Source organism: Petaurus breviceps, unplaced genomic scaffold (genome assembly GCF_028583685.1).
Source record: "Petaurus breviceps papuanus isolate PSGF00001 unplaced genomic scaffold, PetGlider_PUasm1.0 490, whole genome shotgun sequence".
NCBI classification, from domain to species: Eukaryota; Metazoa; Chordata; class Mammalia; order Diprotodontia; family Petauridae; genus Petaurus; species Petaurus breviceps.
The window spans coordinates 16,833,662-16,846,710 of NW_027186352.1; the positions used below are offsets into that span (position 1 = coordinate 16,833,662).

General features: G+C 38.7%; 1 protein-coding gene and 1 pseudogene across 1 annotated transcript in view; both read right to left on the reverse strand.

The window, feature by feature from the left end:
- The window catches only part of LOC138172037 (protocadherin-15-like), a 2,287,527-nt gene that overhangs the window by 592,363 nt on the left and 1,682,115 nt on the right, over nt 1-13,049 (reverse strand). The window contains exon 11 of the mRNA XM_069101643.1: nt 1,480-1,650. Coding sequence (XP_068957744.1) covers nt 1,480-1,650 — 171 coding nt within the window. The remainder of the gene's footprint in view (nt 1-1,479; nt 1,651-13,049) is intronic.
- LOC138172012 (integrin beta-1-binding protein 1 pseudogene) lies at nt 8,768-9,334 on the reverse strand (annotated as a pseudogene).

The window sequence follows — 13,049 nt, forward strand, 5'->3', positions numbered from 1 at the left end:
AAGGTTTAGAAATGAACAATTGATACTTAAAAGCTGCGTGCGATAGAGAGAGGGCTACATTAGGGAACAATAACCTGGGGTGCCCTGAACAGAAATTCATCTTGTTATTGTTTAGTCAGTGAGTCACGTCTCACCTTCATGATGCTGCAGACCATACTGTCCAAGGCGTTTTCTTGGTAAAGATACTGGAGTGATTTGCCTTTTCTTTTCTTTTTCTTTTTTTGTAGGGCAGGGCAATAGGGGTTAAGTGACTGCACCATCTAGCTGCCCCAATTTTTTATTTTTGCTTTTTTTTGGAGGGGGGGAGGTAGGGCAATTGGGGCTAAGTGACTTGCCCAAGGTCACATGGCTAGTACATGTTAAGTATCCGAGCCTGGATTTGAACACAAGTCCTCCTGACTCCAGGACTGGTGCTCTATTCACTGTGCCACCTAGCCACCCCTGTAATTTGATTTCTCCTTCTCTTGTGGATCAAGGCAAACAGGTTAAGTGACTTGTCCAGGGTCACAGAGCTATTAATTATCTGAGGTTGGTTTTGAGCTCAGTTATTCCTGACTCCAGGCCCAGTGTTCTATCCACAGAGTCACCTAGCTGCCTATCAATACATATCCTGTTCATTGTAAATCACTATATTAGATATTCTCTGTAATCACACACACACACACACAGACTGTATGTGTATATAAATATACATACATATAATTTTCTGAATTTAAAAATAATATATCAAGAAGGGCTCTATACTGTCAAAGGGATTTCTGAATCGGAAGAGTTGAAGAACCCTCTGATTATATGATCAGCAGGGTCTCTAACATCTGAGCAGAGATAAGCTAGTCACACATAATTAGCGCACATTAATGAGTTCTGAGTCATGAAGAAATCAAATAGGTGCTCTTTGCCTTTCCCATATATATGCATATATACATATGTATCATATATATGTGTATGTGTGCATATCTATATCTATGTAGATATATGTGATCCAATAACTATAATTACCAAAATTAACCTATCCTAATTTTTTTCAATATCTGTGGAAAGTATTGGCTGAATTTTAAAAAGCTCAGTGTACAAAGGTAGGTATTACTGAAATATGTTTTGAAGATTGTATAGGGCATGCTGTTTCCTAAGGTTCTCAAGGCCTTTAGAAAGAAAATAAAACAACAATATTACCAACACTATATAATATACCAAGATTTGCTTATAGAGCAAAAATTAATCTATAGACACGAAGTCTGTGTTGTCACTTGTTTTTATAAATATCATTCTAGTTTTTTCTACTATCCTCAAAATCTCTTTGCAAGGGCACACATACTCATTGTCTCCAAATTTCTATAGACATTTAGCTATAAAATAATTTAAATATTCATGTATCTGATTTTTCCTACTCACCCATTTGGTTTGTTCCGTTCCTGAAGTGATGCCTGTTTTTTAATGATAGGGGAAAAGTGGGAAGGAATGAAACCAGAATATATTTACCGGTGTTCTCAGTTCTGGGATGGCTGCTTGGTAGGTTAGAGGACGGCAGTCTCGAGTGTTGGGCACCAGGACGCAGGGAAGAAACATTGGCCCCAGATCATCTCCATCAAGGACATCTATTGTGAGTGTCGTAGTACTTGTTCTACGTTCATTAAGATTTTGAGCTCGGTCCTATGGATGAGAAGATAATTCATTGATGTTGGGATATCTTAAACTTCTGTGACTGCCCTTGCCAAAAGAATGTGTCAAACTAATAAAACAGATTTTGCCACATTTTATACATATTACTCTGTGGGCATAGTCAATAGAAAAGTAGACATCTATACTTGGAAGCAGACAGACACGGGCTCATATCATTCCTCTTAGGCTGTGTGTCCATGAGCAAATCACTTGGCTTCTCTAGAGCTCAAGAAACTCTCTAAGATCACAAGTCAGAGACAGAGCAGATTTTTATTTAAAATAAGATTTTTAAAAATAATTTATATAAGTTAAAAAGAATTACATTTATCCTATCATAACAGGCTAACCTGTGACAGGTCTGAATTTAGTGAATTCTCTTTCCTGATAATGGAAATCCCCATATGTTCTTCCCAAACTTGTACTTTCCTACCTTCCTAGTTTTGATATGCTTTAATCCCCTCCACAAAATCTAGGATCCAGAGACTCTGGTTTTCTGTCTGTCCCTGGCACAGGATACTCCATTGCCCAACTCAGTTTTTTTTTTTCCCCCCCCACTGGCTCTCCCTTAAACTTAGAATGTTTTCTCTCCTCAATTCTGCCTCCAGGCTGCTTTCAGATCTTAGCTCCAGTTCAACTCTCTGTAAGAAGGCCTTCCTTGTCTGCCTCAATTCTAATGCCTTTCCCTCTGAGATTACCTCCAGTTTCTTCTGTATGTACCATATGTTCTTGGAGTTTACATGTCATCTCCCCATTTAGTCTGTGAGTTCCTGGAGAGCAAAGGCTATTTTTGCCTTTCTTTCTAGCCCCAGTACTTAGCACATTTCCTAGAATATAGTAACCACTTAATAAATTATTATCTTTTATTAATTGTTGTTGTTATCAAATCTAAATTGTGTATCCTACAGAGCCTAGGACAAAAAGTTTCATAGGACAGGGGCTTAACCAGTTCTTCTGATCAGTTGAGCAGACCAAATCACACTGCTATCTTATCATTCTGTATGTTTGAAAGGAATAGGTTCTGCCATCTGCAATCTTACCTGCCAGTCTGAGTAGTAGGTAAAGTGTTTGTTAAACAGATCGCATTTTGTCACAAAGCCTAGTTAAGGCAGACCTGAGCTCACTGAAGACAGTCAAGCAGATGTGATTAGAGGTTTAATGGGGGCTTTAGTGTTGGGCAGAGAATTGTTCAGTAAACACTTTACAGTCTGCACTGTTAAACCAAATGCAATGGATGGAAACACCACTGTCATTGCATAAATTTCATCAGGATTAATGTCTCAAGCAGGATCCTTGAGTACAAGAAGCTTAGAAGACAGAAAAATACAAAAACCTTTTTGATGAGCCAAGAAATTATCTGCTAGGTAGAAAAGAAGAACCAAATACCCCCAGCAGGAAAAAAAATAGCAATGAGATGAAGGTTGTTAATTGGTGGAAGAAATAGCCGCTGCCATTGGGACACATGCTACAAGGGAGAGAGGGGCTTGGCATGGCTCTATTATAAAAACTAATCCAAACCAAAAAAGAAATCGAATAGGTGAACAAATGTTCTTTTTGTAAGGGTGCCAATAGCTCCCAGTCAGGATTTTACATGATATTAAAGAAAGCAGAGAGGATTAATTAAGATCCTTTTGGGATACACACACTTCCCATTATGTATCACATTATGTGGTGTCTGGGAGAGATGAAGAAGAAAACAATCATAATTCATTTTCTTTTCTTATTCAGTTTCTCTCTCTCTCTCACACACACACACACACACACACACACACACACACACAAACACGCAGCAACTCCTTATAAAAGAGCATAAATAAAGAGGGGGAAACAATTCAGCAAAACAAACCATCCTAATGAAATAGTGACTTTAAAAACATTGCTGAAGAGGTAGAAGATGATTGTGGGGGAGCCCTGTATATAATGTTCAGTTCTTTTGCAAGGAGCAGAAAGCAACTATTAAGTCAGGGGCAGAAGAGTCACCTCATGTTCTGGTCTATGAATTTTCAGAATGAGACAATCAAAAGGAGAGAAAAGAACACTAAAGTCTGGAGTCTGCCTTGATGACACGAATGCTTTCATCCTTCCAAGTTCCCTCAGTAGACAGGCTCTCAGCCCTCACTAGGGAGACTTCATGGATCCCAGGTTAAGAACATTGCTGAGTTTAAGGAGTGCAGGGAGCAGACTGAGGGAACCTTGGTTAAGTCCCTGTGTGATTAGTAATGTCACTTAACCACTCCAGTCCTGGGTTCTTCATCTATAAGAGAGGAGAATTTGCCTTCATGATCTCCAAGGCTCTTCCCAGCTCAGAATCACTAGTCTTCTAATGAAGGATAACCAAAGGTGAGTCACTTTTTAGAAATTTGGCTGTGACGCTGCTGCCAATTCACTGATGACACAGGACTTGACTCTAAGAGACACATGATCGTTGTAATACTTTCTTCTGACTGATGCTTTGATCTTTGGTAGAAGGAATCTGACTCTGGAGAGCAAAGCAGCAAGTTCTCTGCCAGGGCAGGCTTTTATCTGATGTTGGATATTCTTTGATCAGTCACCTTGAGCAAGTCACTTCACCTTGCTCAGACTCAGTTTCCTCATCTATCAGATGAGTTAACATGTGTAAAACACTGTTCCATCCTTAAAGAGCTATCTAAATGTGACAGGGGGATCCTGATAGCACCCACCACAAAGGGCTGTTGTGAGCACTGAAAAGCATCTAAAGAGTGTTGTGAACCTCAAAGAGCATGATAAACGATAGCTGTTACGTGTTTATTACCATTGTTACTGCAAAGGAGAGCCTTAAAGAAAATGGAGACTAGAATTAAGTTCAGGAACATTCCTCAATATTACACTAGGTATGTGGAGGTGAGAGATTCTGCCTGGAGTCCTAACTGAAAGAACACATATGACACCAGGCTTTAGGAAATGCCTTTGAGGCTGCTAATGAGGATTACTTGGGCTTGGCTCTTCCTCTCCTCTCTTCTCTCTTCCCCTCCCCTCCCCTCTCCTTTCCTCTGCTCTCTCTCCTCCCTTCTCCTCTCCTCCCCTCCCCTCTTTCTTTTCTTTTCTCCCCTCTTTTTTTCTCCTCTCCTCTCTCTTCTCTCTTTACCTCTTCTCTCCTCTATCTCTCTTCTCTTCCCCTTCCCATTTCTTCTTTCTTTCCTTTTATCTTTTCTCCTTTATTCCTCCTTCCCTTCCTAGCTTTTTTCCTTCCTTCCTTCCTTCCTTCCTTCCTTCCTTCCTTCCTTCCTTCCTTCCTTCCTTCCTCCCTCTCTCCCTCCCTCCCTTACTTCCTTTCTTCCTCAGTCCTGTCCTTTCTCTTCCCTTTATATTTTCTTTCTCATACATTTTCAATGACTCTGGAACTTCATTTTCTTTAAAATGAAATGTGTAACATTCCTAAGATTTGGATATACCAGTCTCTGGCTTTCCAAAGTGGGTCAAAGCATCAAACAGACTCCCCCAGAGAGACAAATTAAATGCTATTTAATTACATTATCAGGTATTTGCAGCAGAAAAGGGGGGGGAGGGAGGAGTAATGACAATATAATTAGAATCACCCCCAACAGTCCTGCTCTAACAAAGCTCCCTCAAGATGTAGGGGCTTTTATCTCCCTTCTGCTGACCCAAGATAGATGGACAGCCAGTCACCTACCATTTCAAAACAAATCCTAGAAAGTCAGTTCTGTCAGCTTGTTGAATTTTCAGCGTGTTGTGGCTTCAAGTTGCCTGAGATAAAGCACCTCAGGATGCTTTACCTCATTTTTTTTGGTTTTTGCGATTTTTTGCTTTTCCATCTCTACTTAATTTTCTGTAATTGAGTATGGAAAGTGGTGAATCCCACTGCTGCATCCAACTTTCTGGGATTTATAACTGTATTTCCTTGGGGCTTTAATTGCTAAGGCATGTATCCTAACGGTTAAGGATAGAAGTTTTTCAGTATCTGTGTTTTTATGTACTTTTTATTATTTTCTTATGGGACAAAGAGTTGTTTATACTCATGTCTATACATGCATTCACACACATGCATATGTGTGTATATATGCATATGTACATGTATGTGCATATATGTGTGTATACACTGTTTTCTGTTACTAATGATCTTATATATAGGCACAAATATGCTGCTGGATAGACGAATGATAGAAAGATATCTAACTAGGTAACTAGATATAGGTATATATTATATATATTCACATATCTATCTATCTGTCTATGATTGTAAGCTGCTTTTCATATGAGCTCTCCATTCCATTCCAGCACCATAAAACTTCTTCCTGCTCTGGGAAAACTCTATCCTGGGGCTGAACATTCATAGAGAATTAAAATCTGCTTGTCCTCATTGATGAACTTCCTCCCATTTCTTCACATTCCGGTGATCCTAAATATCTCTCCTATATGCTTCCTTCTCCTCAGACACTATCACCACTCTGGTGCAAGACCTCATCACGTTATGCCTGAAGCCCCTTCTATTAAGGGTACTTGTTCTGTGAAGTTTGGATTCAGTCAAAGCGCCAGCATTTGAGGACCTAAAGGGCCACACATGGCCTCATGGTGGCGGGTTCCCCACCCCTGGCCTAGGCCATTTCAATAGTCTGTTGACTGGTTTCCCTGGCATAAGTCTATTTCTAGTCCGTACTTTACTCAGCTTGCCAAACTGATCTTCCAAAATCACAGGCCGGACCATGCTGTGCCTACCTCCCTCCCCACTCTACCTGCACTACCGTTTCCCTGTTGCATCTAGGATCACATATACAATCTGATGCTTGATTTTTAGTCTTCTATAACTTGACCCCCTAACCTTTCCCACTTTACCAGTCTTATTAAACCCTCCACATACCCACACCCCTCCCCGCCCCCAGCATGTCCTCTCTGACCCAGGGACACCAGCCTCCCTAATATTCCTTCATGGCAGCGCTCTACCTCCTGACTCCTGAGTAGTCCATTCACTGTCCTCCATGCCTGGGATTCTTTCCTTTCTCACTTCCACCTATGGTGTTTGAGGGAGTGCAAACTATTCCAGACAATATGGAGATTATTAGGGATAGATTCTGATGGGTAACAGGATCAGTTACGTGTCTGCCAGCACACCCTGGTGGCTCACATTAAATTTTCACAAAATACGGACTAGCCCATCATTGTTATTGAATAATAAAAGAAAAAATTTTAAAATCTGCAGTGTTGGGGGGATTGTCTATGGGAGATTTATGATATAACATGAATGAAAATAACACAGAATGTTAACACGACCTGCATAGTAATTGACGTATGAGAGACACTGAGCAAAAGCTTGTTGATTGAATTTTGGGTGGATGAAGTAGATGATAGCTGAGATCATTAACTTTACGCTTCTTGTGGAAATGCCTTGATGGATTAAAAATTCACTTTTGAGGACCCTCATTCAACATCGTCTTTCTGTGAGTGCTATATGAGTTCTGAAACCTGAATTGATTCAATTTCCAAATAAGAGTTAGCCCAAACTCTACAGTTTTTTTCAGTCAGCATACGTTTACTATGCATTTCCTACTTCTAGATACTGTGTTAAGGGAAGACAGTAGAATGAAAAGCACCTGATTCTAGGGACAGTCTTATTTACACAAAGATAAAAGAGCCATTCGTTCCATTATGTTTTGGAGGGAGAAGCCATGACCTATAATTGGATCGGTTCAGGGAGTCTGAAAGTAGGAACTTCCTCTATGGAAACAGATCAGTCTGTGTCTTAGAGAGCAGCCTGAAGCCACTGTGATCTTAACCGGCTTGTGCAGGGTCATGCGGCTCTGTGTGTTAGGGATGAGACTTTAACACAAGCTTTCACACTGATGCTGGTGCCTATTCAGTATGCTACATGCTGCACAGCACTTCTGCTTTATGACTTGCAAATCAATCGAACCCAGGGACCAGGCTAGCCCTGAGGGACAGAATCTTGGCTGACCCCACTAACTACTTTAGCAACAACTTCTTTTAGTTAGAAGCAAAGAAAAAAGATGACACCTACAGGTGGAACTTGGAGAGCAGAAGTGGGCATTTTCTTGTTTTAATTTAAGGGAAAGTCATGTGACTTAGGATTTTGGAGAGAAACAAAAAGACAAAGGAGAAGAAGAAAGGAAGCTCAGATCCCACAGAGTAAAGTCATATAATTCACATATCTTAGCACACAAGAACAGTTTTGATTGAGTAAAATTTTGGTTAAAATCTCACCAAAACATCAACCTTTGGTTGAATCTATAGTTCACTCCCAGACTTGGGGACTAAAAATAATATTACTCTGAATTTCTTTGAACAAAACAACTTTTTCTCTGTTAATTTTAATAATACTTGCAGGCTACATTCTCAATAATCTGTTAACCATCTGTATTTATGAAGTATCAACCACAAGTCCAGTACTCTGGTAGACACAAGGGGTACAAATACAAAAGTGATCCAGTTCTGACCATCGAGGAGATTTCATTCTATTGGGGGAAACAATGTGTGCATTTAGAAATACATGCCAATCATCTTCAAGGTAATTGCAAGGTACTCTGGGGAGGGAGAAGAAAATGGAAAAACCGCTCCAGTATATTGCCAAGAAAACCCCATCGACAATACTGCTGTACATGGTCCATGGAGTCACCAAGAGTCAGACACTGAATGACTGAATACAATAACAACAACTACACAAAAGCAGTGGCGGGGGGGGGTTCTTGGCAGTATACTGGAGCGGTGGTTTTCAGGAAGGGCTCCCTCTGAGGTGACACCTGAGATGAATTTGATTTTTTACCCCCCTAGGTTGCAACGTGTCTTTTTACACACGACAGTTTCTGGTGCTACGATGGACAAACTAAGAGGGGTAAATTTTGGCATGCAGGCTACTTTTTTTAATAATCCAAACAGAAAGTACACTTCATTGGCAGTTATAACATCAGCTGAATTTTAGAAATGCTTTTGAGAGCTTAGGAAAATTTACATTTGCAGAGTTGGAATGATTAATATTTAAAAAATGCATTTTCTTCTTTATGAACTGCAATGAGTGTATTTTACTGTTTAGTAGAGATAAAAGTTCAACTCCTGTTTCATCCTGAATTCTGGGTTCTTTCAAATGAAGTTATTTATCTTCCACTCTAGCAGGAGCTATTTCTCAGATGTTAATACAGTGAAAAGCTGTGGCTAAAACTTTGCATATAGCTTGTGTTTGTTCCAAACTGTTACGCTGATACGACCCATAGACTATACTCTTCATAGATTGCATCTGTGGTCTTTAGCGCCAATAAGTTTCCTGCTCCTAGATCATCATCATCATAACACACCATCTGGATGACTAAACACAAAACATTATATTGATCAGATAGATGTTTGACTCTTTAAGGCCATCTTTAGAAACCCCCATAATTGTCTCCTCCTCCAGAAGGACAAATGGAAACTTTTCATCTTGCTCTGCCACATCAATGTATTAGATCGAGTGGCCTTTCAAGAATTTTCCCATCACTGAGTTTCAGTTTCTTAATAGCACCAACATATTTTAGTCGAAGTTTGGCACAGGCATCAGAATGATTGCTGCTTTGCCCTAAGTTTTTGGTAGCATCTGTATCTAGGCTGCTTGATCATGAAAGATACCAAGTCTAGGAGCTACAGACTTGTGCTTAGTACTGATTTCTCTGCTTTGGGAACTGCTACCACTGGGTCACTCTGTGCCTTTACAAAACATTTTTCACCATAATTGGATTCATAATTTTGCCTGTAGAAAATACAGCTTGAGACATATGATTTATCTTGTAGCTAAAGCTGATTTCATTCTATGAAGCTCTAACTAGTCAGGACAAATCCAGATTCTTACACTAAACTCACCGCCATCTGGAAAAGTGAAAAATCCTGGGTGGAAATGCTTTCAATACCAGGAGAGATCTGAGCAGAGTTTTAAAGGCAACTAGGGAATGAGAAGTGGAAGTGAGGGGCAGTATGGTCCAGGTTTGACTAAGAGTTAGGAGGTAAAATATCATTGAGGGGGAAAGCAAGAAGGCTCATTTGACCAGACCCAAGAGCTTGTGCAGGGGACTAATACAAACTATGGAAAGGTGGGTTGAAGTCAGGCTATAGGGAAGCTATAGGGAGCCATTGTAGTCTATGGAGCAGGGGAGAGTTAAAGACCTATACTTTTAGGCTGTCACCAAAGACAATGGATTTACTGAGTCAAAGGAAATGTCTATTTTACTGCATGTTGCCAGATTATTACCATTATTTTTATTATTATTGCTATTTCTATCAACAGTTGATGAGTGGATATATTTTCCCTACAATCTCCTAGAACGGAATTTCATTGCTTGTAATAATTTTTGCTTATCTGATTGGCATTTAGCACTTCTTCAACAGTCTGTTTTAATTAAATCTTTTGCATGACTGGAAAGTTTTTATGCATCTTCAAGTGATTATTAGCAATTTGTGTTCATAGTCCATGGGATATTATAATGCAATTAAGGTTAGGGAAAATATGATTAATGAAAAGGAATAAAGAAAGATCTTTATAAAATAATTCAAATCAGAATGAAAATAGCATTCCAAAAGCATATAGTGAGCATTCTGACCATACAAGGAAAAGAAAAATTAAAAAAATGAGCAGGCAAAACAAAAACTCTGAAGGACTCTTAGAGAGAATCGCTGGAAAGTTAGAACATATCATTCACTGAAATTAAGTTAAGTACAAAATCAGTTTGGCTCAAACTGGTAAGCATGTATTGAGAACCTACAATGGACCAAGCTATTGCAAGGCATTGGTTATACAAAGAAATAAATGAAGCAGTCCCTAAACTTAAGCAAAATATATTCAACCAGGATAATTGCAAGTCCCATGTATTCATTTGCATTAATTTGTGTGTGTGTGTGTGTGTGTGTGTGTATGTGTGCACGAGCGTGCATCTTTTTTGCAAGAGGATGGTACAATGTGTAGAGTGCTGGGGCTGGAATGAGGAAGACCCTGGGTTTCAAATCCTGCCTCTTATGCCTACAGCCATCTGAATTTGGGCAGGTCACTTAACCTCGGTCTGCTTCAGTTTTCTCAAAGGTATAATACATATAATAATGGCATCTACCTTTCAGGGCTATAGTGAAGATTAAAAGATTCTTTTTGTAAAGCACTTAATATGTGCTTTGTCTCTTAATCCCTTCCCTTTTAAGAGTACAAATTCCCCAAGGGCAAAGATCTTATCTTTTTTTTCTGTGTTATCTCAAACCAATTACCATTATTCTGGGTCCATAGTACATATTGAGACACTGATTTTTAGGTCTGGCTAGAGAAAATGCATTTCCAAACCAAAGAGAATTCCAAGCACAGAGAAGTGCCACATTTTTAGAAGTCTAGTTTTGTGCATTGGTTAAACACCTTAATGGTTTGGGGTGGACTTGGATATTTATACTGCCTGTGACAGTTTATGGCAAAGTAGAAGGGGTCTCATAAATTTAACCAGGGTCCACCATTTTGCCATTAGAATATTTCTGAAGACCATCAAAATTTTTGAACAGTATGTTCTTTACTGAGGAGCTAAATGTCAGAATGAAGTTATCCGTTTCCTTTCTGAAAACAGTTCAATATGAAATACTAAATTAGAAAGTGACTTTTAACAACCATGCAAAAGTCATTAGAAGGCACAGATAAGTAAAATGCATTTCCTGTATTAATTTTTCAGTTCTTTTGCTTATTTTTCCTTCCACAGAAGTATTTTTTGATTATAGAATAAAAATGAATTAGTGCTTAAGGGTCAAAGAATAATTATAATAAAATAATTTGGTGATTTCAGATATATTCTAATCTCCAGAAAATCAAGCAATATCTTCTGGAAATATATGATACTGAAAATTGGACATTGAAGGAACAGTGAATGGAAATGTCCAGAATCAGGGAAGTGAGAATCCTACCATCCTATGGACTGGTCAGACCATATCTGGAATTGATCACTCAGCTATAGGTGAAACAGTTTTAAGAAAAAAAAATAATAATGGGAAAAAATGCCTTCCACTCAGGAGAGGATAAAGTGAATGAATGCTTTTAGCATTTATGGTGAAAATCAATTGATGAAAGTCAAGAAAAAAAAAAAACGAACTTCCAAAGGAGGGGTACAGGATAGGTTTCTTCAAGTATTTAAATTACTTTTATTTAAATGAGGTATTCAACTTAATTTCCATAGCTCCAAATATTAAGTAGGACCAAAAGTGTGTAATGGGGAGGGGGGGGAGGATGTTAGATAAATGTTCTAGATAAGGAAAAGTGTTTTGTTTTGTATTTTAACAAACCTTTTTTTCAGAAAATATAATTATATAATAAAATAATGATTTATACATTATTAGATATGTTCAGGGCAGCTAGGTGATGCAATGGATAGAGTACTGGGGCAGGAATCAGGAAGATCTGAGTTCAAATTTGGCCTTAGACACTTACTAGATGAGTGACCTTGGTTAAGTCTCTTTACTCTCTTTGCCTCACTTTCCTCATCTATAAAATGAGCTGAAGAAGAAAATGGCAAATTATGTCAATATCTTTGCCAAGAAAACCCCAAAGGGAATCATGAAATGTCAGACATGAATGAAATAACCAAACAACAACAAAAGTAAATGGAAAGTATGGTTGGGAAATTAACTGAGATGTTACAGGGTGACTTCATGAATAGCAGGTCGGGATGAAATAGTTCTAGGTTTCTTTTCAACTTCGATAATCTATGTTTCTTTGATATAAAATCGTCCTGTTTTCTGAATTCAATTTGGAAGACAGAGCTGCTAATATTTCTATTTTCCATATGTTGATGCATATAAAATACTAATTTCCAGGTATGACATTTTCAGAAGTAAGCACTTAAAAGTCTATTTCTTTCCTCTCCCTCTGATTAAACTGTCAATTTCATTGAAATTGGGGGAAAAAAATACAAACAAACAAACAAAAAAAAAAAACATCTACCAATGCTTTGGTTGATCTGTGATCTTGTACATGTGCCTACTCTCTCCCAGAGTAGGAATGGTAGGTCAACAATTATCTATGTCTTTCTTTAGGACCTTCACCAGAGATTCACTCACATTAATGGTGGAATTCTTTCTTGAAAGTTCTATCAGTGGAACTTGGTCTCTATCTATTAGTCTAGAGTCACTTTCTCAAATGACTCCATTTTACATCTAGTACCTCCCCAGAACAAAAATCCCTTAGAATAAAATGCCTCACCCAAGATAAGTTCCTTGCTTCTAAACTCACCACCACACTGGGAATTCAAGACTTGATGGATGCTACCCCCTTCAGACTCATCTCTCCTCTGTTTGAAGGGCTGAAGGCCCAAATTCCACCCAATGACTTCCTTTATAAAGAGAAGAACCTGGACTCTCACCTCACACTCCACGTTGCATATATTGCCTTGCCTGGTTTACATTCCATGGAACAAAACGCCCAT